The sequence below is a fragment of the Psammomys obesus genome, unplaced genomic scaffold (assembly GCF_907164565.1).
Source record: "Psammomys obesus unplaced genomic scaffold, mPsaObe1.curated_primary_1811, whole genome shotgun sequence".
In the NCBI taxonomy this organism is placed as follows: Eukaryota; Metazoa; Chordata; class Mammalia; order Rodentia; family Muridae; genus Psammomys; species Psammomys obesus.
In genome coordinates, this window is record NW_026591497.1 from 1,186,461 (window position 1) to 1,208,991 (window position 22,531).

The 22,531-nt window shown below is 56.2% G+C and overlaps 2 protein-coding genes across 3 annotated transcripts in view; both read left to right on the plus strand.

Annotated features, from left to right (window-relative positions):
* The window catches only part of Klhl22 (kelch like family member 22), a 41,790-nt gene extending 33,449 nt beyond the window's left edge, over window positions 1-8,341 (plus strand). For both annotated transcript variants that reach the window (XM_055610306.1, XM_055610307.1), the window contains exons 6-7: window positions 4,230-4,463; window positions 7,424-8,341. In XM_055610306.1, coding sequence (XP_055466281.1) covers window positions 4,230-4,463; window positions 7,424-7,789 — 600 coding nt within the window. In that variant the 3' untranslated portion in view covers window positions 7,790-8,341. The remainder of the gene's footprint in view (window positions 1-4,229; window positions 4,464-7,423) is intronic.
* Window positions 8,342-11,852: 3,511 nt separating this feature from the next.
* Scarf2 (scavenger receptor class F member 2) lies at window positions 11,853-22,358 on the plus strand. The gene is made up of 11 exons (XM_055610193.1): window positions 11,853-12,035; window positions 16,301-16,359; window positions 16,457-16,558; window positions 16,729-17,248; window positions 17,328-17,546; window positions 17,681-17,809; window positions 18,215-18,318; window positions 18,396-18,513; window positions 18,716-18,831; window positions 20,118-20,270; window positions 20,831-22,358. Exons 1-11 carry the CDS (start codon window positions 11,887-11,889, stop codon window positions 21,682-21,684), a joined length of 2,523 nt encoding a protein of 840 aa, XP_055466168.1. The 5' UTR covers window positions 11,853-11,886; the 3' UTR covers window positions 21,685-22,358.
* The last annotated feature ends 173 nt before the right edge of the window (window positions 22,359-22,531 follow it).

The following is a 22,531-nucleotide window of genomic DNA, read 5'->3' on the forward strand; positions in this document are numbered from 1 at the left end:
CAGGTACTTTGAGAAACTGAACCATCTCACAAGCTCCACCCCCAAGTTTTTAAAAAAGAGATTTATGAAAGAAATTACTTAATAGCAGAAAATACATGTAAGCCATGTAATACATGTCTGAACCATAAGAAGGTAAGTCAGTCTTTGGGCTATGCACCTTAAACATACCTGTGAGGCTGCTCTCTGGGGAGAAAGGAAGTGGAAGGGACAGAAGAGGAGAAGATAGATGACGGATGAACACATGAGAAAATAGCGTTGTTCACTTCAAGGAGATGCACACAAAGCCACGGTGAGCACTGCCTGTCAGGGTGCTGGAGCAGATGTTGGCCATGCTGCACAGGGTCACTTGTGTCTCGTAAACTTTGGCCTTGAGAATGTAAAATAGTGTGCTTTCTAGAAGAGTGGAAGCAGCCTCTAGCTGCCTTGGAACTCAATGCTTGCCATCTTGGGGATTTATCCTGGAGAAATGAAGACTTTTGGCACAGATATTCATAGCCACCTTTTTGGATAATAGCCAGAAACTTTAAAAAAATAAGATGTCTTCCAACACGTAAATGGCTAAATAGACATGGGTAGAGTCACAGCAATAAAAATGAACTGGAACAGAAAGGCTGTTGTAAACGGTTCTGTTTTCAGACTGGTGAGATGGCGCACACCTTTAATCCTAGCACTTGAGAGGCAGAGGCAGGGGGAATCTTTTTGAGTTTGAGGCCAGCCTGGTCTACCTAGAGAGTTTCCGGATAGAAAGGCCCTATTTCAGAAAAAAAGAAACCAAAACCTATTCTATTTTATTTGTATGATTTTTGTTTTGTATTTTTGAAACAGGGTTTCTCTGTGTAGCCTTGGCTGTCGTGGAACTCACTCTGTAGACCGAGGCTGACCTAGAACTCACAGAGATCCAGCTGTCTTTGCCTCCCAAGTGCTGGGATTAAAGGTGTGCACCACCTTCCCCTGGCTCATGATGTTCTTGAAATGACAGTATTGTAGAAATAAGGGTGGTTGTCAGAAATTAAGTACAGAGGTTTGAGCCAGGAGAGAAGTGGTTGTGACGATTGTCAACTTAAACTGAATAATAGAGAGACCAACTCTCTAAAGCCAAGTGTTTGCTTGTTCAGGATTGTTAGATTGCATTGCAATCTAGGATATGTGTGCTGTGATGGACTGTAGACAGGCATGTCCAAAGTGGGCAAGGGGAGAAAGTTATTAAACTCTAAAAGGCTATTCTGTGACATCACTAACCCCCCCCCAATATTTGAGATGGAGACCTATTTAAACAGCTTTAGCACAATAACTGGGCAGGTACAATTTAATCATTTTCTAAGCTAGTCTGGCTGCCTCCCAGCTGCATTCCCCAAGTGACTTGTCAATAATTCATCCTGTATGGGCTGGATCTGCTCCATCAGGCCACGTCCTCTATCTCCATCTTTTCCTTCTCTTCTCTCTCCTCTCCCAGTTTCCCCAGGAACTGAAGTGCTGCCTGCTTCTGTTGGCACAGCTACAGGCTCCGGTCTTTCTTTATTGGCTAATCAGTGATAATAAGGGAGCAAAGTTTACCCATCATTTGGTGTACATAAAAATGTACTCATGTTGGTTGGATGGCAACCAGACCTTGAGGACCAGTATTTAGCATTTGAATACATGGAAGCACCAGAACAACCCCCAACACACACACACGCACACAAACACGATAAAGACAAAGATACACATGAGCTGTTGGAGAGTAAACTCCTTTGATCTCAGGTGCTCCTTGTAGGAGTTGTGACTGTGGCTGGAGAGGTCTCCTTTTAGGAATGACTTCTCTGGAGTTTCTCATAATGATCTTATTGTCAGCAGCTATGCATGAGGACCCTCCATGGTCTTCCAGCTCCATTTCTGTTTGGTTTTAACATAACTGTTTATATTTTGGTTCACACTTTAAAGAACAACTAGAAGATGCTAGTGGTGGCAGGAATGTCTGGAAATGACAACAGTATCAGTAACCTGACCAGGATGTTGTAGTACATAATGCAAACTCTCACTATTTAGAGAAGCTTCTGGAAGGAAGCAAGGGAGCCTTTAATCTCAAAATTATTCATTGGAAATAAAGTAACCTCCCCAGACTGCTACCTGTGATAGAAGAAGATCCAAACTTTTGCACGGTCAGCCTGCTGCTGCGCAGCTCCAGCTCCTCGTGCTACCCATGTGACCTTCTAGTAACCAGTCCCATGACACAGCCCTGGAGTCTCCAGCATTCCACAGAGCTCCTTTCTCCTGAACAGTCAGAGTCTTCTGTTGTCTGTGGGTGTGAGTCAGTAAGACCTAGAGGGGCCAGTGCTGGCATGTGTGGGTGGGGGGTGGGTCAGAGTAGCACAGCTGCCAAAGGAGGGGTGGGAAGTCCTTGAGTCAAGAGCACTGGACCCATCTCCCTTTCCTGTCACACACACCATCGCTGAAGTGAGAGTGTCCTTTATATAGCTGTCCCTTGTAATCCAAACTGCTTAGTTTCAGGGTCCCCCAAGGAGAGAGAAATGCATGAGGCTGAAGTTCCTTGGATAAAGTGGTGTAACAGTATTTGTGTAAAACTTACATATCCAGGCCTACTCTGTTAAGCCTAATCGTAGCTACTTGGAAGGTGGATGCAGGAAGATCAAAAGTTCAAGGTCAGTCTGGGCTACAGAAAGCCAGACTTTTTCTGAACGTAACAAAACAAAATAAAAACCATGTAGGGGTTACTGGGTGTGGTGCCCTACTCCTTAAGTCCCAGTACTCATGAGGCAGAGCCAGGTGGATCTCTTTGAGTTCTAGGTCAGCCTGGAACTGAGTGAGTTCCAGTACTGGCTAGAACTACACTGTAAGACCCTGTCTTAAAAATCACCAAGAGGGAGGGGAGGAAGGGAAAACTGTGGTTGGGAAATAATATATGAGAGAAGAAAGAAAGAGAAAGAGATATGGGGGCAGGAATGTAAGCCAGTTAGTAGAGTGGCATGAAACATGCATGAAAAGCCCTGAGTTTATTCCTCAGCATGAAGTAAACCTGTTGTCATGCACACAATTCTAATCCTGCCTAACGTTGTGAGATGGAGGCAGAAACAGCAGAGAGATTCAGGGTCGTTCTTGGCTACATAGTATGTTCTAGGCCAACCTGGGATACATGAGACCCCTCTCTCATAAAAAAGAAGAAAGACTGGCAGTATGGAGAAGTGGCAGGATATTGGCCTTCATTTGCAAGCCCATGTGTTCAGTCTCTTGCACATCACTGGGAGCTGGAGAGATGACTCAGCTCTTCAGACTGCTCTTCTAGAGGTCATGAGTTCAATTCCCAGCAACCACATGGTGGCTTACAACCATCTTTAATGGAATCTGATTTAATGGAATCTTCTGGTGTGCATGAAGATGGAGTGTTCATATAACATAAAATAAATAAATAAATCTTTTTTTTTTTAAATCACCATTGTATTTCTTATAGTACCTGGTACAATATAAATGATTTCTAATTTTTTTAAAGATTTATTATGTATACAGTGTTCTGCCTCCATGTACACCTGCAGGCCATAAGAGGACACCAGTTCTCATTGTAGATGGTTGGGAGCCACCATATTGTGGCTGGAAACTGAACTCAGGGCCTTTGGAAGAGCAGCCAGTGCTCTTAACCTCTGAGCCATCTCTCCAGCCCCCTGTAGATTGTTTTATATGGAAGACTGAATCTCTGTACATGTTCAGTACAGAGGCAGTATATTGATTTGAGTTTTTTTTGTCTTAGTTTTGGTTGAATCTGGAGACATGAACCCATGGATAAAGAGAGTCAACCATATTTGATGCTTTGTCTCAATCTTCCTTCCAGCCCACTTTCTGTGGGGAACTATCTGCAGACAGATTTGGAAAGGGTGGCTGTTGGAAAGTTGAAGCCACCAAGGGCAGATCTTCGTTATGGTTGTATTTCTCTGGCAGCTTGGAGAGTAGGCCTTGATTTTCTTGTTCCTCATTCAGGTGCTTCCTTTAGAGGCAAAGAAACACAAAGATTACATTTAATCTCTGGGTCTGTGGATCACATACCCTGTTAGAAAGAGGTTAGAGGGCAGCAAGTAGGGTGGTTATGGATCTAGTACAAGTCCAGTTCGTCAGATGTGGGAAGCTTGATGGCTGTGTTCAGGCAGGGGCAGAGTGGTGGTGGCGGCCTCATAGAGGCTGCCTGACCGCCTTCCTGACTGCCTTCTTGCCCACTCTCTGCCTTTCTTGGTGGCTCCAAACAGGTGTATGCCCACGCAGGCACCACTCTGCAGGGGAAGATGTACATTACCTGTGGCCGCAGAGGAGAGGACTACCTAAAAGAGACGCACTGCTACGACCCAGGAAGCAACACGTGGCATACTCTGGCTGACGGGCCCGTGCGACGTGCCTGGCATGGCATGGCTGCCCTCCATGACAAGCTGTTTGTGATCGGAGGCAGCAACAATGATGCGGGCTACAGGAGGGATGTGCACCAGGTGAGCGGGGCCCAGGCTGCTCTCTTTAGAACTGCGCAGAAGGTCTGGGAGTCCCCTGGTCCCCTCTGGTTTCATGCATGCATGCCTTCCCACTGTACTCACTTGTCACCAGAAGGACACGTGTGTTACACTTGCTGAATCCATACCAACCTATCACCCCAAGCCAGCGGCTGCGTGAAGGCTCGTTAATGCTGCACATTCTATATAATGCATCCATATGTCCTCCTAGTAGTCTCACTTATGCCTTTAGTTGGTGTGTTTTCATCAAGAAGTTAACATACCCACATTGTAGACCTTCTAACAAAGACTATACAAAGCAGAAGCATTCACGCCCTCTACTTGTACTGTTGCCTTTCAGTCTGTCTCTGACTTCCTTCTCACTCTTCCAAGCCACGTGTCCATTCCTGTACCCTGGCACTCAGAGTCTGAGGTGGTAGGATTGCAAGTGTGAGACCAGCCTGGGCTATGCAGTGAAAAGAAATTAAAGAAACAAAATGTGCTTTTCTCGACAGCATTCGTTCCCAGCATTTTCCAGTTTAACACTTAGTGTCTCTCTCTCTCTCTCTCTCTCTCTCTCTCTCTCTCTCTCGCATTAGGAAATCAATTAAATCCAGCATCTCAGGTATGCTAGAGACACTTTCTACCACAGAGTTAGTCTGCAGATGTCTTTTTATTTTACATTTTGAGGTAGGGCTTCACTCAGCTGCCTAGGCTTGCCTTGACCTCACTTTGTAGCCACTCTGAGAGAAGGGCTTGGCCACCTAAATTAACACTTCCTCCCATGGTGAGAACCTGACCTGGTGTGTAAATTTCTTATTATTTTTGTCACCAGTCACCACAAACCTAAATAACATGAATTCATTCTCACAGTCATCAGTCCTGCAGGCTGACATCCCAGTTTCCTGGCTAGCCCGTTGTGGCTGCCCGCCCTGGTGGTAACCACTTCCTCTTCAAGAAGCAAGGGCAGGCAGAGTCCTCCTTCTCACCCCTTTCTTCTGGCTTCTTTTTTCTTATGTTGAGTTCTTATGTACTTAAAGATGTTTCTTCATTCATGATAGGAGTATATATCTATAGTCTCAAAACAAACTAAAAATATTCTAGTTCAGATGTACACTTAACCAGGGTAGAAAAATAGCTAAGTCCATAAAATGCTTTTCCTACAGTCATGAGCCCAGAGTGTGATTCCCCACAACATACCTTAGAAAATGAGCGTGCTGCTTGCTTGTATCCCAGTGCTGGGACCTGAGGACAGGCAGACTCTGGAGCCCGCTGACCAGCCTAACCCAAATGCTGAGCTCAAGTCTCAGTGAGAGCGCCTGTCTCAAAAAGCAAGAGGGGTGATCCCTGAGGAACATCAGAGGAGGTTGACCTTCGGCCTCTGACCTTAGCCCCCTGACCTACTTAGCAACATGGGGTGCTATAAACTCTCAAAATGGAGTAGCTGACAAGGGCTGCAGCTTACCCTCTGCCCTGTATCTCATAAGAATTGTACTGGGTTAAGAACTTAAAAAAAGTCCAAACTCGTAACTGGTTTCTACCAATTTACAGCGACAGAAAGCTAAAATGTTTTAAGGGAAAGCTTCTTAAATCAGAACTGTCTGTCGACTAGCCATGGTGGCTCTCTCCTGTGCTTTCAGAGCCAGGTGCATCCCTGCAAGGTTGAAGCCATCCTGGTCTCCGTGGAGAGTTTCAGGCCATCCAGTGTTACGTGTTTTGATCCTGTCTCCAAATCAAAACAACAAAAAACTATGTAGTGAGTCTACCCATAACATAAACCTCAAAAGCCACCTATGACCTTTAATCCCATCTGTCAAGTCAGTTCTGCCATGTAACATAATACACTCAAGGCTCCAAAGCTTAGGATTCCTGGATTGAGAAGCATGGTTTTGTCTGTTGTAGCTAGAACACGGATTTGATTGCTTAGTGAAGCAGATAGGACTTTGAGCCATTGTTACCAAACCTGTAGCTCTAGCACTTGGGAACAAAGTAGGAGAATAAGACTATTTTTTTTTTTTTGCTTTTGTTTTGTTTGTTTAGGAAATGGTCTGAATAGACACCCCAACTTGTTGTATAGACCAGGCTAGCCTAGAACTCACAGGGAGCCACCTGCTTCTGCTTCTCAGCTGGAGAAGAGGTTTTGGGTTTGGTTTGGTCTTTCGAGACAGTGTTTCTTCGTGTCATCCTGGCTGTCCTGGCTCTCACTCTGTAGACTAGACTGGGCTTGAACTCACAAAGATCCACCTGCCTCTCTCTCCCAAGTGGTAGGATTAAAGGCATGTGTCACGTCCCCCTGGCTTGAAGAGATTTAAATGTCTTTTACTACCTGCTCAATTCTTTTCCTGATACGTGAGATGTGCATACCAGCTTTGCCATACCATCGTTAGCACCAGGTTTCATGATCTCCTCCGCCATGGTTGGGGGTTACCAGGTGACATTTTCGTTTTACATTTCTTGGATTAGTAGTAGATTGAGCATTTTCTCCATCTTTTTTTTGTTTGGTTGGTTTTTGTTTTTTAATTTTATGTGCGTTAGTGTGAAGGTGTCAGATCCCTTGGAATTGGCATTACAGTTGTGAGCCACCATGTGGTTGCTGGGAATTGAACTCAGGACCTTTGGAAGAGCAGCCAGTGCCGTTAACTGCTGAGCCACCTCTCCAGCCCTTGAGTCTTTGTTCACTGTCTTGGCTGTTTATGAAAAGAAGTTTGGTGGTCTTGAGTAGTGCGAAAGTAACTGCTTCACACACTCTCTGCATGAGTATGAGTAAGGGTGCTGTGAGGAGAATGATGTCAGTGGGGTCCGTGGCCTCAGCTTCAGTCTTCCAGCTGGACAGAGCAGCACCATCCCCGGTGAGCACCCTCCAGTGGGCCACTGTAGACCTGGCCATCGACAGAAGTGCCCTGGAGCGGGCTGGCAACCTGCCCCAGAAGCTTGCTGTGTTGACCCTGGTCTTGGCTTTGCAGGTGGCTTGCTACAGCTGTACCTCCCGGCAGTGGTCATCGGTCTGCCCACTCCCAGCTGGGCATGGTGAACCTGGCATTGCCGTACTAGACAACAGGATATATGTGCTGGGCGGCCGCTCCCACAACCGAGGCACCCGCACAGGCTACGTGCACATCTACGACATGGAGAAGGACTGCTGGGAAGAGGGCCCCCAGCTGAACAACTCCATCTCAGGCCTTGCGGCCTGCGTGCTTACCCTGCCCCGCTCCCTGCTCCGGGAGCCACCCCGAGAGACTCCCAGCCGCAGCCAGGCAGACGCAGATGTTGCCTCTGAGGTGATGAGTGTGTCAGACTGGGAGGAGTTTGACAACTCTAGTGAAGACTAGGCTCTCTCTGGTGTTGAGGGCAGTAAAGGCCACGGGGACTGGATAAAAACACCAGGCCCCAGGGTAGAGCCTTCCCCAAGCCATCCTAGTTCACCAGCTGCCCTTTTTCCACTTCAACCAGCCAGCTGCTGGCCTTGGCAAGCTCTCTGGCTGTGAATTACATTACAAAGGAAAGTGCTGGGGAAGGGGGTTGCTGTCACCTGAGGAATGACCAGGCCCATCTTCTGTAAACTCTGAAGGACTGGCATCTCTGTTTGGCCTTTTCTTCTTAGTCTGGTCCTTGATGAGTTAAGTAAGGTCCCTCCTTCAAGAGGACCTGGGAGCTAGCAGTCCTAGCCTTGACCAAAGCTCATGGCTCCCTTCTTTCTGTGAACCACGAGGTCTGGGAAGCAGCTTCAGCTACCTGGAGCCAGGACCTTGAGCAGCTGGGGAGCTATCAAGGGACAGAGGAAACAGTATACCTGGAACTGGTCCTAGGGTTGGAGAGATGTCCCCATTGCTGTGTGTTTCTGACTCAATATTGTTGAAAAAATAAAATAAAACATTATGCAAACAGTGTTTTGTCTAATGTGGTCACAGTCTGGGATACTTTCTTCTCCAGTCAATGCCCCTGGGTGACATCTTAGAGAGGCATAGGTTTCAAGTCAGTCACCCTGGGGGATGGACTGGGCATGGTAACTGAGGCTGTTCTATACCAAATGGCACCAGGGGTCACTACCCTGCTTCAGACATGATAAGCTCCCCAAGCTGAAAGGATGCTCACTTGATGTCTTAAGAAAGCTCTGAAAACTGGGGTGCAACTCAGTGCTAAAGCACTTGCCTAGAACACGATCCATTCATGAAAATGGAAAGGCAGGACAAGAAAGTCCTGGTCTGTGTGAGGAAAAAGACTAAGGTACCAGGGATGAGTATCAGTGTGTATCACTGAAACCAAAGCTCAGGCCCAATTGTGGGCACCTGTATGGGCCTTCTTTCCACTTCCTGATTTCCCCAAAACTTTGTCAGGTGGCTTGGTTAATCATGTTGGGGGATTCGGGGGCTGTGTTAGCGTAGCAGGTGAGACCTTCTCTAGTCATCTTTACTAGCACCTCCCCCACACTTCGGGAGATGTCTGCCGTGGCCTGTGTCCAACACGACAGGACTTGGGGTCCAAGCATCCAGACACCTTCCCTGATGCTTGCTGCAAGGTCTTCAGTTGCAGAATCCCCTGCCACAGGCCACAGATTTCCCGAATGCCAGCCGTGGGCAGCTGGCAGAGTGAGCACCCAGTCTTCCCGATGGTGCACTCTCAAGGAGGGGAGGCTACGTAGTGAGGGTGTAATGGAAGGATGGGTTGAGAGCGGGTAGCCAGTCACTCTGGATCCCTGAAGACAGTGGACTGGAGACTTGAAGTCGATGCCCACCAAAACGTATAACCTAACGTAGATAGGATCTGGGGCCCCTGGAGAGACATGATGTCACACTCCGATACCTCAGGGTGACAGACCCCACCCAAATGTTGACATCTGCCTGAAGTGAGTCACTTCTGTGTAGCCCTGGCTGCACATAGACCAGGCTGGCCTCAAACTCAGACGCGCCTGCCTCTGCCTCTGCTAGGATTACAGGCATGCGCCCCCATGGTGGGCTAAGTCACTTCTCTCAGGGGCAGATGGCCACATCCTCCGGTGTCCTCTCCCCTGTTCCTAGTAGGAACATCATTTTGCAGGTCTTGGAGCACTTACTTTATGTCCCAGTCTGCTAGCACCGTCACCTCCCAAGCCAAATGTGGCCACAGTTTACAGAAGGGGGGAGGGAGAGCCCTAGGAGGGGGCCATGTGGGTTTTTCTGGTCGTGTGTCCTGGCAGTGGCTGTGCTGCACGGAGCCGTCTCTGCCCTCATCGCAGTCCTGTGCCCTCTGCCTGCAGCCTGTGAGTCTGATGTCCCCAGTGCTCAGTGTCACCACCAGATCTCAAACTGTGAAACCAAGTAAACCTTTACTTCCCTTTTTCTTTTTAAAAAACATTTTTATTTTTTTATTTGTTTATTGAAGCAGGATCTCTATGTAGCCCCGAGTGTGTTAGAACTTCCTTTGTAGTGGACCAGACTGGCCTCGAACTCTTAAAGATCCTGTCTCCACCATCTAGTGTTTTTGTCAGCATAGTTTTGTCACAGCAGCAGGAAAAAGTAACATCCACAGTTGTATCGAGTTGAACCTGCAAGGCTACCCAGGTCTCCAGTTAGGAGCTGACCCTGGCTTAGGGAGAGGGATAAACGGGGGACATGGTGACACTGGGGAGCTTTAGTGAGGAGTATGAGATCAGGTTTGCCCTTCACAGATAGCAAGCTTGGGAGATGGTCTACGGGAAGAGGCTAAGCTGGTGCCATTAGGACTTGGCATATCGGAGGTTCCCCTCAGGGCCAGCAAGGTCAGTACCTATAAAGCCTGGGCGAACACTGGAAAGACAGGAACCCCTGCAGCTGGCAGCCATGGTGCCTCCGTGGGGAGGGCACTCGAGGTTGGGGCTGTTCGAGGGCTCGGCTTCCCAGAAGTGGTTGGCTTATTAACTTGTTTTAGAGAAGTGTTTGCATTTGCCACCACATAGGAAGACTTTTCCTTTTCCCCACCCCACCTCCCCGCTGCATTGCCAGCTTAGCCAGGCTGAGGGCTGAGAAGCGGCCTGAGGCCCCACCCTCCCCTCCTGCCAATGGCCTGTGTGCCGCTCTGGTTCCAGCTGAGACCTTCAGGCTCGCCTTCTACACCACCTGATATTCAGGGTGCCTTCTGCTTTGCCACCCAAGATGTCTAACTTTTCCCTCAAGTAAGACAGACTCCTTGGTGGGACCTGGCTGCCAGCAGGGGTTATGTGGACTTGTTCAGGGTCTAGGCACAGTTTGCCTCTGGAGCTGTCCTGCTTTGGCTTTTCAGGGCCTATAGAGAGCCCTAACCCCCTCCTCCCTGACCTGTGGTAACCGTAAGTATTGTGTTCTGCTATGCCTGTGTGAAACCAGTGATTCAAGGCAGTGAGGAAAGAAATGCTTTACTGAGAACAGCGAAGGGCTAATGGAGGGCGGCTACCCTAAGCCTCCATCTTACCTGGGGCTCTTACCATTAAGCTTATGTGGAGACTTAGGGGAAGGATATCTTTAGTCATGGCCAAGTTGGTACTAGGACTCTCACTGATTCTGCAGTTCTTCTGACAGGCTTGCTGACGTCATCCTAAGGTCATCAGAAGCGCCTGGTGAAGAAAGCTTTTCTTGTTCCCCTTACCTGACAAAACTCACTTTGGCAGCTGTTTAGGGAGTGAGGTGCACAGGAAACAAAAGTGAACCGACTTAGTAGCTTCCCTGTGGCCCTATGTCCTGGGGTAGGGGTCTCCCTTCTCCAGCTTTGACTCCACCCTCTGGACCTTTCCCTCTTGGGAGGCAATAACCTTTTGGAGCTGAACTGATCCCTGGGCACCCAGTTCCTTTCTACCACTCAGCTGAGCTTCTGGGTTTCCGTTTCCATCTCCAATGTCCCCTCCACATTATATCAGAGACCTTGGCTGGTTCCTCCTGCTCCCACCTCGCCAGTTCCTCAGACACTTTTCCCTCGGCCCATTCCCACAGGTCTCTGCCTACATCTCGCTCAGTCATCTCTTACACGCAGCAGATGCTGAAGGCACACCACAGGACAACGCTGTGGGTCCTGGCCGAGCTCAAGGCCAGTGTGTGACCCAGGGCCTTTGCAGGGTCCCCTTTCCTCGCAGGCCTGGCGGCTCCGGGACCGACGAAGGGGAGGAAAGACAAGGAGCAAGACTCCTTGGCGGGCTTCCGCAGCTCCTTCCTCCCGCGGCGCCCCGCCGGCCTCCGCCGAGTTGGCCCCCCGAGTTCGTGCGTGGCCAGGTGGGGGCGGGGGCCGAGCGGAGGGGCGGAGGCGCGGCCGGAGGGTGGGGTCTGGCGCGCGGGGCGGGCGCTGCCGCCTGGCCGGCCGCGCTGGCCCGGGCTCAGGGAGCCGATGTGGAATTTCCTGCCCGGCCCGGCGCCCCTCCTGCCGCCCCCCGCCCGGCCTCGCACTCCGCTTCCGGCCGCCCTCGCCGCGGCCGCACCCGCGCCCACCCGCGCCTGCCCCGCGCCTCATGGAGGGCGCAGGGTCCCGGGGGGCCGGGCCGGCGCGGCGCCAGGGAGCCCGAGGGCCGCCGCTGCTGCTGCTTCTCTGGCTGCTGCCCGGTCTCGCGGCGCCCCAGGAGTTGAACCCGCGAGGCCGCAACGTGTGCCGCGCGCCCGGGTAGGAGCTGGGCCTGTCCGAGGCGTGGGCGCGGAGCGGGCTGGGGGTAGCGGCGCCCCGTTCCAGTCCGGACTATCCAGGACCTTCCTGAACTGGCCGCGCGAGCCTCTGCGTCCTCCCTCGCGTCTTGGGCTCGCTTCCAGGCCGAGCAGCCTCCCCCCCCCCCCGGGTGCACCCTAGGGCCGGCTGGACCAGAAGTCACCTGAGGGGATAACGGAGCGCGGTGGTCGCCCAGAAGGGGTACCGCGCGGTGTCCAAAATGTCAGGAAAGACCAGAAAAGAGCTGCTCCCGAAGCCAAGAAAGGGCTTTCCAAGGCAGGGGACGGCGCGTGCAGAGGCTCGAGGAGCCCGGGGCTTGCGCCTGGGGTGGGGGGTCAGGACGGCGAGGGAGCGGCCCTTGGGCGAGCTGGGCGCTGGGAAAGCCCTGGAAGGACAGATTAGTCTTGGTAGAGCAGGCGCCGGATGGGAGGAGGGTGGTGGTGGGAGTGAGCACGGAGAAGCGTGTGCTCACGGTGGACCAGAAACCGGTCCTGAGGACAATGATGGACACGGGATGGGAGGACGTGAGAACTCCGGCCATCTCCTCGGGGTGGACACTGGGTAGGCGGAGGTGAGGCTCTGAGGGGTCCTTGCTGGGGAGGCCGGTGTGGGACAGGCCCAGCCAGGAGGCGGTGGAACCGGAGCTTGCGCGGAGGGCGAAGAGCGACGCCAAACAGGCGCAGAAGTTGAGGGACTGGCCGACGCCACCGTGCAGTCAGGGCATCCCTGCAAGGAGGCCAGGGACCCGCGGTGGGGCGCCTCTTCGGGTGTCGGGGAAGCCGTTCCGGGACTCCAGGATGGGGGCCCCGGGGGTGTTTTGGAGGGTCAAAGCAGACGAGGGGCTGCTAGCTGGCCGCGCGGCAGCTTCCGAAGTCGAGTGGAGACGACACAGACCACTCTGGGCCGCGAGCCCCGCCTGGGAGGCGGGGGCCCGCCCGCCTAGCCATCTGCTTCGCATCGCCGCCGCCGCCGCCTCCCGGGCCTCCCCGGCCCCAGGAATGCAGCGGCCGAGGCTGGCGGGGCGGTGCCTGGGGAGGGCGCTCAGCCCGCACCAGGCCTTTTTTCTCCCCGGACGGGCTAGCCGAGGAACGCGCTTGGGCGGTGGGTCTAGCTGTGGCGAGCTGGCGTGGGGAAGCCCTTGGCCTCCACTCTTCCCGCCGGCCGACCTCGCGGGAGCTGGGCTGCTCCTGGCACAGCCCCGATGCGCTTGTCTTCGTACCCCGGCGGCAGGCCGCCCCTGCTGTCTGGAGCTGAACAAACACTTGGATTTTCTGGTCTGTCTCCATCTCTGTAAAATAGGGTCGCAGGGGCCGGGGTGAGGGGGAGGCCTCGGCTCTTGATGGTGGAGATGGCAGTGGGTGCTGTAACTCTGCGTGGAGCGTTTGTGGCAAGAACGGTCTGTGGATGCCCTTCCGAGGTCTGGGCCACTCTTCTGGTGGCAATGCATGAGGCCCAGGAGAGAGAGGTGGCAGTTCAGCCCTGCACCTACTGTGCCCGGAGCCTGATAGTGCCGAGGACGTTGCAGCAGAGAGCAGTGCCAAGTGGTAATGGAGTTGGGAGTACCATTTCCTTCAGCATGATGAACCCAGGCCGTCGTGTGGGTATCTGGGGCACAGCTCACCCTACGCCCCCTCCCCTTCTAGAAGAGACCTTGGAACCCCTGCAGGTGATTGGAGATGGCCAGGGCCACGTGAGGTAGGCTTGCTCCTCCGAGAATGAGGCTGCAGACACCTAACCAGGTACAGACGAGCTTTGAGACTGGAGGGTAGGAGGTGAAAGGAGGCTGGCGCCCAGCTTTGACAGAACCTGGAAGAGAAAGCACGTCTGTTTCTCAGTGGCTCTAGTGTGAACATGGTCTCAGCTCCCTAGCGTGGAAGGACAAGGGCAACCCGAGACGGAGGTGTTTTGTTGTTTTGTTTTTGACACTCCTGAGCTCTCTGGGTTGTGATGCCATCCAGTGGGCAGTTGCATTAGCAAGTCTGGGATTGAGGAAGCAGACCACACTGACAGATCCATGGCATTGCTCCTTAGCTGGGGAGGGGGCAGGGAGGGTTCCCTGGAGAGGCCAGCATGGGTCGGACAGAGAAGAACCCTGTCCCAGGGGCAAGAGGAGCATGAGACACGTGGGGCCCAGAGGAGGGGGTAGGCACAAAGCCTCCTTGGTTGGGTCTGGGAGTGACCAGGGGTAGACCGGACAGACGTAGATCTAATGAGCGGGCTCTAAGATGGGAAAATGAGCTGGCTGCCACCCAGCAGTGGCTGTGGCCCCAGGCATCATCCTGTGGCATCACACAGCGGCTTCTGGAGCCTGATTCCGAAAGGTAGCTCTCATTCTGTAAGATCTTGAATGGGTTCACCAGGCCAGCCTGATCACCGTCAGTGAGCGGTGGTCGGCCCTTGCAAGAATGCAGGACTCGTTCGGTGAACCCAAATGGGCTTGCTCATAGCCGCCAGCTCTTCTCAACGGCATCCATCCTGCAGCTTGCTTCCATGACTGCAGACTGCCCTGTGCAGGCAAGGAACTTAACTTTGTTCGCTACCTAAGGAGTGCGACCCGAGGCTGCTTAGCTCACTCAGTGGGTAACGCAACTTGCCACAGAGCTTGAGGAACTGAGTTCAATTGCCAAAGCCCTCCTGGTGGAAGGGGAGAACTGACTTCCACAGCTTGTCCTCAGCCGCCACTTGCTCAAAGTGGCTTGTGTCCACCCTCTCCACCTCTGTGTGTGTGTGTGTATGTGTGACACACACAGAAAGGGGCATAAAATGTTTGTTTAAAGAAATGGGACCCATGGACTTGACAGGAGGAAGAGCTAAGATGCAGTTTATGCTTACTGCACAGTCCGCCTTCCAGTCTGTGCTGACCCCACCTACTGGGCACCATTGATTGTGCCCATGCGCCCTGTGGCGGCCAACCACAGACCCGTGTCTTAGGCCAGCCAGGGAGGACAGGAACCAGTGTTTCTGGGGCTCCCAGCAGGCCACCTGGCAAGGGAAACACGTGTGAAAGAGCGTTGTGAGAGGAATTGGGTGGTTGGACTTGGGTCTCTCTGAGAAGAGGTCCTTGGCATCCCTGGGGCAAGGTGGGTGGGGGCAGCAAAACCAAGCTGGTTTCATTGTTCTGTGCTTTCCAGTTGTGGGAAATACTCAAAGCCTGTTCTCCTAGTTTAAAGTTTTATGGGCCCTGTCCCCTAGGTCCCAACTTTGATATGAGGGACAGCCAAACCCCTTGGCTGGTAAGGGGATGTTTGGAGGCAGCGGGATCCTAGCCGCAGCATGGCCGTTACCCTGAACTGGGCTGGAGCATCGAGCCTTCCACGCCTTCCAGGTTCTAAGTTCACACACGTGAGAAGCAGCACACCCACCCTCCTCCTAAAACGTCCACTGGGGTGCTACATTCTTGTAGGGCTGAGGTGAACTTCTGGTCCTTGTGACGCTCTAGGACGCTCCAGCTTTCCTTTTCAGCCTCTTTTACCTCAGCCACGGGCACACCCAGCTCAAGTCCCAGGCACCCTCCCTGCCTTCACGTTGACAGGGTCTTCACACCTGAAGACTTTCCACCCCGAATGCCGCAGAGATTCGGCCTCTGGAGTGTGGCTTAGGGTTCCATCCTCAGCAGAGTCCCCGGAAACACTGATGTGTCGCGTACTTTCTATGGCTAAATAAACACGAGGAAAATGTTAACATACAAGTAGATACTCCAACCTCCCTGCCTCTATATGGCCCTGGGCCTCAGTCTGCTTTCTGGATGCCCTGGGGGAGACTCCCCCGTGTGGCTTCCCTCGCCTACAGCGAGGCCCCCGTGTGCCTGCGCCAGGGAGAACTTCTGGAGGCAGGGTCTACACTTGGCCCCACCCATCCCTCTCCAATGCTCTTCCACCCCGGGTTTTAGCCCCACGTGTGAATCCAGGTGCTTCTTGGGACCGTCCGGCAGCGGCGCCATCCCAGCCTGTGTCACATTTGGATCCCCAACACGCATCAGGCCTGAGTTCCTCTGCGCCCCTGCTTCTTAACCTCGTGGCCGAGGGGATAGAGGAGTCCCTGTAGATGACAGTTCTCGGAGGTGGGCTCTCGGGCGCTCGTTCCTTTGGTATGCACTTCCGGTGCAGTCCCCTGACCTACCCCTGTCTGGCAGGCTTCAGGCTTGGGTGTCCGCTGCCTCCCTAAGGCAGGACAGCATGACGGCCGGGGAAGGGCGTCAGGCTCAGACGTCCCTCCTCTGCTTGAAGTTCCCAGGTGCTCACGTGCTGCGCCGGTTGGAGGCAGCTCGGGGATGAGTGTGGCATCGGTGAGCGGGCCACGTGGGGGTCCCGGGCAGGCGGGATCGGGGTGGGGAGGGGTTGGGAAGAGCATGCGCCGCAGCTCGGCCCGTCTCTCGTCCGCAGCTGTGTGTGAAGGCAATTCCACGTGCTCGGAGAACGAGGTGTGCGTGAGGCCGGGCGAGTGCCGCTGCCGACACGGCTACTTCGGCGCCAACTGCGACACAAGTGAGCCTGGGGCGAGGCGGGGTTGGGCAGTGGCCAGCTGGGCGGGGAACTAGAGGGACCAAGAGGGGGCGGGGGGCGGCGGGTTGGAGCGGGTTGGCCTCCGGGCGATGGCTGTGGCGGAGCTGAGGGGTCGCGGGGGCCAGGCTAACGACCCCACCCGGTTCGTGCAGAGTGCCCGCGCCAGTTCTGGGGCCCCGACTGCAAGGAGAGGTGCAGCTGCCACCCGCACGGCCAGTGCGAGGACGTGACGGGCCAGTGCACGTGTCACGCGCGCCGCTGGGGCGCGCGCTGCGAGCATGCGTGCCAGTGCCAGCACGGCACGTGCCACCCGCGGAGCGGCGCGTGCCGCTGCGAGCCGGGCTGGTGGGGCGCGCAGTGCGGCAGCGCGTGCTACTGCAGCGCCACGTCGCGCTGCGACCCACAGACCGGCGCCTGCCTGTGCCACGCGGGCTGGTGGGGCCGCAGCTGCAACAACCAGTGCGCCTGCAACTCGTCGCCCTGCGAGCAGCAGAGCGGCCGCTGCCAGTGCCGCGAGCGCACGTTCGGGGCCCGCTGCGACCGCTACTGCCAGTGCTTCCGCGGCCGCTGCCACCCGGTGGACGGCACGTGCGCCTGTGACCCGGGCTACCGGGGCAAGTACTGCCGCGAGCCGTGCCCCGCGGGCTTCTACGGCCTGGGCTGCCGCCGCCGGTAAGCGGGCGGGCCCGGCGGCGGGCAGGCGGGAGGGGGGCGGAGCTCCATCCGGCCCAGCCTCCCGACTCTGCCCTAGGTGTGGCCAGTGCAAAGGCCAGCAGCCGTGCACCGTGGTGGAAGGCCGCTGCCTGACTTGCGAGCCCGGCTGGAACGGGACCAAGTGTGACCAACCCTGCGCCACGGGCTTCTACGGCGAGGGTTGTAGCCACCGTTGCCCACCCTGCCGCGACGGGCACGCCTGCAACCATGTCACCGGCAAGTGTACGCGCTGCAACGCGGGCTGGATCGGCGACCGGTGAGCAGCCCCCGCCCGCTCGGGCCCTGGCAGGCCCCCCCCCCCGACCCCCCCCCCCCCGCGCGCGGTGGGCTCCACAGGCCTCGCGGCCTCTGGCTTGCGTTTCGGCTCACGCCTCCTCTCTCGATGCCAAGGTGCGAGACTAAATGCAGCAACGGCACGTACGGTGAGGACTGTGCGTTCGTGTGCTCTGACTGCGGCAGCGGCCACTGTGACTTCCAGTCCGGGCGCTGCCTCTGCAGCCCTGGTGTCCACGGACCTCAGTGAGTGGGGGCCTGCAGAGGGATGGGGAATGGGTGCCCGGCCCCGGGGCGCCAGCCAGCCCTCAGGGACCCCCGCTCCAGGAGGGAGTGCTAGGAAGCCCTCAGACTGCAGGCTAGCCAAGTGGCATCCTGGTGTGAAACAGATAGGACGCAGAGCGAGCGGGTCACTGGTCTGGGCCGGGAGCTCCTTTTCCCACTCACACAACAGTCAGCCCTCTCCTGCAGATACACATTCATTCCTAAACGGTAGTTACAAGCCGAGTGCGCCACCGCAGGTGGGGTGGCCTTCCGCCTCTAGAGGAGAGGGTCAGAGGCGTGGTTAGGGCGCCGGGACCAGCCAGCAGAGGCGGCCCGGACAGGGAAAGGAGGGCCACCCCGGCATTCCTTGACCCCCAAACTTTGCAGCTGTAACGTCACCTGCCCGGCCGGGCTCCACGGCGTGGACTGCGCCCAGGCCTGCAGCTGTCACGAAGACTCGTGCGACCCGGTCACCGGTGCCTGCCACCTGGGTGAGTGGGTGAAGAACGTCGGGCCCGGGAAATGAAGTGGGGTGCGTGATCCTGCGCTGAGCTGCTGCTCCCCACAGAGACCAATCAGCGCAAAGGTGTGATGGGCGCGGGCGCGCTGCTCACGCTGCTTCTGGGCCTGCTGCTGTCTCTGCTCGGCTGCTGCTGCGCCTGCCGAGGCAAGGACTCGGAGCGCCGGTGAGGCCCCACGCCAGCCCCCGCCCACCGCCCGGTTTAGAAAGCGCGCTCCGAGTGACCCGGTGTGCTCCTTGAACCCAGACCCCACCCCAGGGGCAGGGCCCAGCCCCATCTCTCTCCAGGCCCTCCCCTTTCTGTTCCCACCGAGACTGAACCCCCGCCAGTCCCGCCCTGCCCCCTCGCTCAGGCCCCGCCCCCGCAGGGAACTCAGGCTCGGAAGGAAGAAGGCCCCTCAGCGCCTCTGCGGGAGCTTCAGCCGCATCAGCATGAAGCTGCCCCGGATCCCGCTTCGCAGGCAGAAGCTGCCCAAAGTCGTAGGTGAGAACCTGGGCTCTGGAACTCAGCGGAAGCAGGAGCTTCTAGCAAACGGTGTGAAGGGGTACAGGACGCAATGTGGAAGTGGGGGCTTTGAGTTTTAATGTGTGGGAGTGGAAAGGTGCGACTGGAGGAAGGAAGGGGGGAGGTTACCATGGGCGAAGCTGTAAGGGGAGGAAGGAAGGAGGCCCAGATGTGTGGGCAGATGTTGGGGGGGTGGGAGTCATGGGGACCCAGGAGTGATCGCCTGGCAGGCCATCTGACCTTTGGGTCTCTACACTGAGATGCAGAGCTGCCGGGGAACTAGCGGGACATGTGTGGGTGAACGTGAACCCCAAAGTGAAGCACACGCAACAGTTTGGTTGGTTCCCAACAGTTACTGGAGCTCTTCCTGGGAAAGCTCCGGCCGGGCCCCCTCCCCTGCAGTCACCACCAGGAACTCTGATGTGGTGACAGGCGAGAGGTCCCCCTCCCTTTAGGCAACTTCTTTCTGAAGATTGGTGGGGACCGGTCAGTCTCTGAGGAGGTGAAAGAGTAGCAATCTTGCCCCTGCACATTTGAGTTCCAAGTGCTCCCACCAGGCGGGAGTCCAGAGTTGTTTGGGGATCGTGGAGGCCTTTCCTGGCCATGTGCACTAGAGTCTCTGTGCTTCCTAACACCTGGTCTACTCTTCCAGCTCCCCGGCTGGCAGCATTTGGGTGGCATCTTTCTCTTGTTGATTTTTAAAATATGTTTTAAAATTCTTTTACTCATTTTGTGTGCGTGTGCGTGCGCGTGCGCGTGTGTGTATGCACCACTTGTGTGCCTGGTGCCCACGGGGGTCAGAGGAGGGCATCCGATCCTCTGGACTTATTTACAGATGGCTCTGAGCTGCCATGAGGGCCCTGGGAAGCAAATCCAGATCCTCCGGAAGTGCAGCCGGTGCTCGTAACCGTTTCTCCAGCCCCTGTTTTGTTTGGGGGGACAGGGTCCCCACTGTGGGCCAGTGTCCTGGACCAACCTGTGTAGCCTGGACTAGCATGGAGCTCACAGTGACCGGTTCTCGGGCTTTCGAGCGCTGGGGTTACAGGCATGCACTACCACTAACCAGCCTCCTTCATGCTTCCCTCTCCTGGGTTCCTTGCTAAGCACAGCCCTGATCCAGCGGGACTGAGGTTAGCCTGATGTCCCGCCCTGTAGCTTTCTGTAGGACTGGCCAGGACCACGACATTCACGTTTTATTGGTTAAGGGTATGGACTCGGAAAAGGTAAGCACCCTGGCAATCCTCCTCATTCATCTTTTCCCCTAGTGGCCCACCATGACCTAGACAACACGCTCAACTGCAGTTTCCTGGAACCCCCCTCAGGGCTGGAGCAGCCCTCTCTATCATGGTCGTCCAGGGCTTCCTTCTCATCCTTTGACACCACAGACGAAGGCCCTGTGTACTGTGTGCCCCATGAGGGTGAGTGTGGCCCTGTATGGGCATCCATCCCTCCAGCTAGCAGAGCGAAATGGCCCTGTTATCTGGAGGTGGAGGCATGGGGATCAGGGCACCAAATTGGCCACAGACCTGCAGCTACAAAGCTGCCCACTTCTGTTCTGCCCGGGTGAATCGTGGAGTAGGTGGGCTCACTTGGGACCGGATCTAAATGGGCAATGGAACTGGCCCGTCCTACTTTGGTGCCACTAGGTGACTTTGGGCAAGTCTGCCCAAACATCAACATCAGAAACCTTACATCTTAAAGGGCATGAATCCACTTAAAGTTCATGACTGTGACCCCCGAGGCTGGGCGTGGCGAGGGAGGGGCACAGAGTCTGAGCCCTCTAAAAGTATCCCGCATTCCACAGCAGTCAGCCCACACCCTGGATATTCCCACCAAGTTTGGGGTAGTGCTCTGAACGTACCAGGCATGCCTACGTGATCACACGGGGACGCCCGGGGCCTCCGACAGTGGGAGGGTCCCGCGTGGAAGTTGGATCCACCAGCTCTATTCTTGTGACTCGCTCGTTCTCCCCTTTTAGAAGCCCCTGCTGAGAGCCGAGAGCCGGAAGCTCCTGCCGTTCTCGCGGAGGTGCCCGCCGCGTCCCCAGTGCCCACGAGCACCCGGGCGCCCACGGAGGAGGCAGCGGCCCTCCCTGCATCCTCAGACAGCGAGCGCTCGGCGTCCAGCGTGGAGGGGCCCGGCGGGGCGCTGTACGCGCGCGTGGCCCGGCGCGAGGCCCGGCCGGCTAGGGCCCGAGGTGAGGCTGGGGGCTTGTCGCTGTCCCCGTCGCCCGAGCGCAGGAAACCGCCGCCACCCGACCCCGCTACGAAGCCCAAGGTGTCCTGGATCCACGGCAAACACAGCGGCGCGGCCGCCGCCCCGTCGCCGCCGCCCGCGGGCCGCAAGGCCGCGCCCAGCCCTAGCGGGAGGAAACGGACCCCCAGCAACACGTCGGTGCAGCCCGCCAGCCCGGCGGAGGAGGCCCCCGCCCCGGCCGCCCCCACGCCGCCCCGGGCCCGAGCGCGCGGCCGCGGCCCTGGGCTCCCGGAGCCCACGGACGCGGGCGGCCCCCCGCGCAGCGCGCCCGAGGCGGCATCTTTGCTGGCGGCCGAGCTTCGAGACAAGCCTCGCACCCTGGGCCGCGCCGAGGGCCCGCAGGGGGCGCGCGAGAAGCCGCCGCCGCCGCAGAAGGCCAAGCGCTCCGTGCTCCCCGCCTCGGCGGCCCGCGCGTCCGAGGCGCCCGAGATCCCGGAGCCCGAGAAGGCGGCGGCCAGTGCGCCTGCGCCCGAGACCCCTCGGAAGAAGACCCCCATCCAGAAACCTCCTCGGAAGAAGAGCAGGGAGGCGGCGGGGGAGCCGAGCAGGCCAGCCGGGGCGCCCGCAGCTCCGTAGGCCCGCGGCCCCCGCGGCGCTCGCCATCGTTCCCCGCGCGCCGCAGCGACGGCCCGAGCCTGGGTGATTGGCCCCGGCTCCAGCAGCCGCCGCCTGGTCGGATCTGCTCTCGGGTCTGAGAAGACCCTTAGCTGGCTACTCGCTCCCACTAGCAGTGTTAGGGAGCTTTTCTAGTAATCTGCCAAAGCTTGGGAGAGCCTGCAGACTTCTTACTGGCCAAAGGGTGTGCTTGGCTGGGCTATCTTGTCGCTGGCTGACGCCAGCACCGCTTCTGCCTCTTGGCTGTCTCTCCTTTGCCAGGGCCTGGTGCCTATGGCAGGCTGGAAGGTCTTTTTCTTGAAGATGGTCAGAGGTTGCTTCCACTGACTGCGCCCCTGAGTTATCTGATTGACTCGAACCTGTCTGTGGAGGAGAGCTGGTCTCTGCTCCTCAGGGGGCTCAGCCCACCTTGGCTTGTCCTCTTCCCACCACCACCAGCCCCGGTCCCGGTCCCTCAGCTGTCAAGCTGGTATTGATGGCCTCCCATCACCCCACAATTGTGGGAACCCCAGGGGCGACTCTGCTGGCCTTAGATGTATTTATAGGCCCCAGGCAGGGCTGTTCCCATTCCATCTGGGGCCTCCAGGAAGGGCTCCTAGCAGGGCCAGGCCAAAGCTTTCTTAATAAAATGCTTCTCCCCACTTCCTGTGCCTTGATTACTTCCTGCCTGAGATGGGGGGTGGGGGGGGGGGCGGCTCTTGTGGAACCTGTGTGCAGCAGTTTCTAGACTCCTCCTTGGAGTCTCCGGGAACGATGTGCCAAATCCAGCAGTCCTGAGCTGTCACTTGGAAAGAAGGGTGGATCTGAG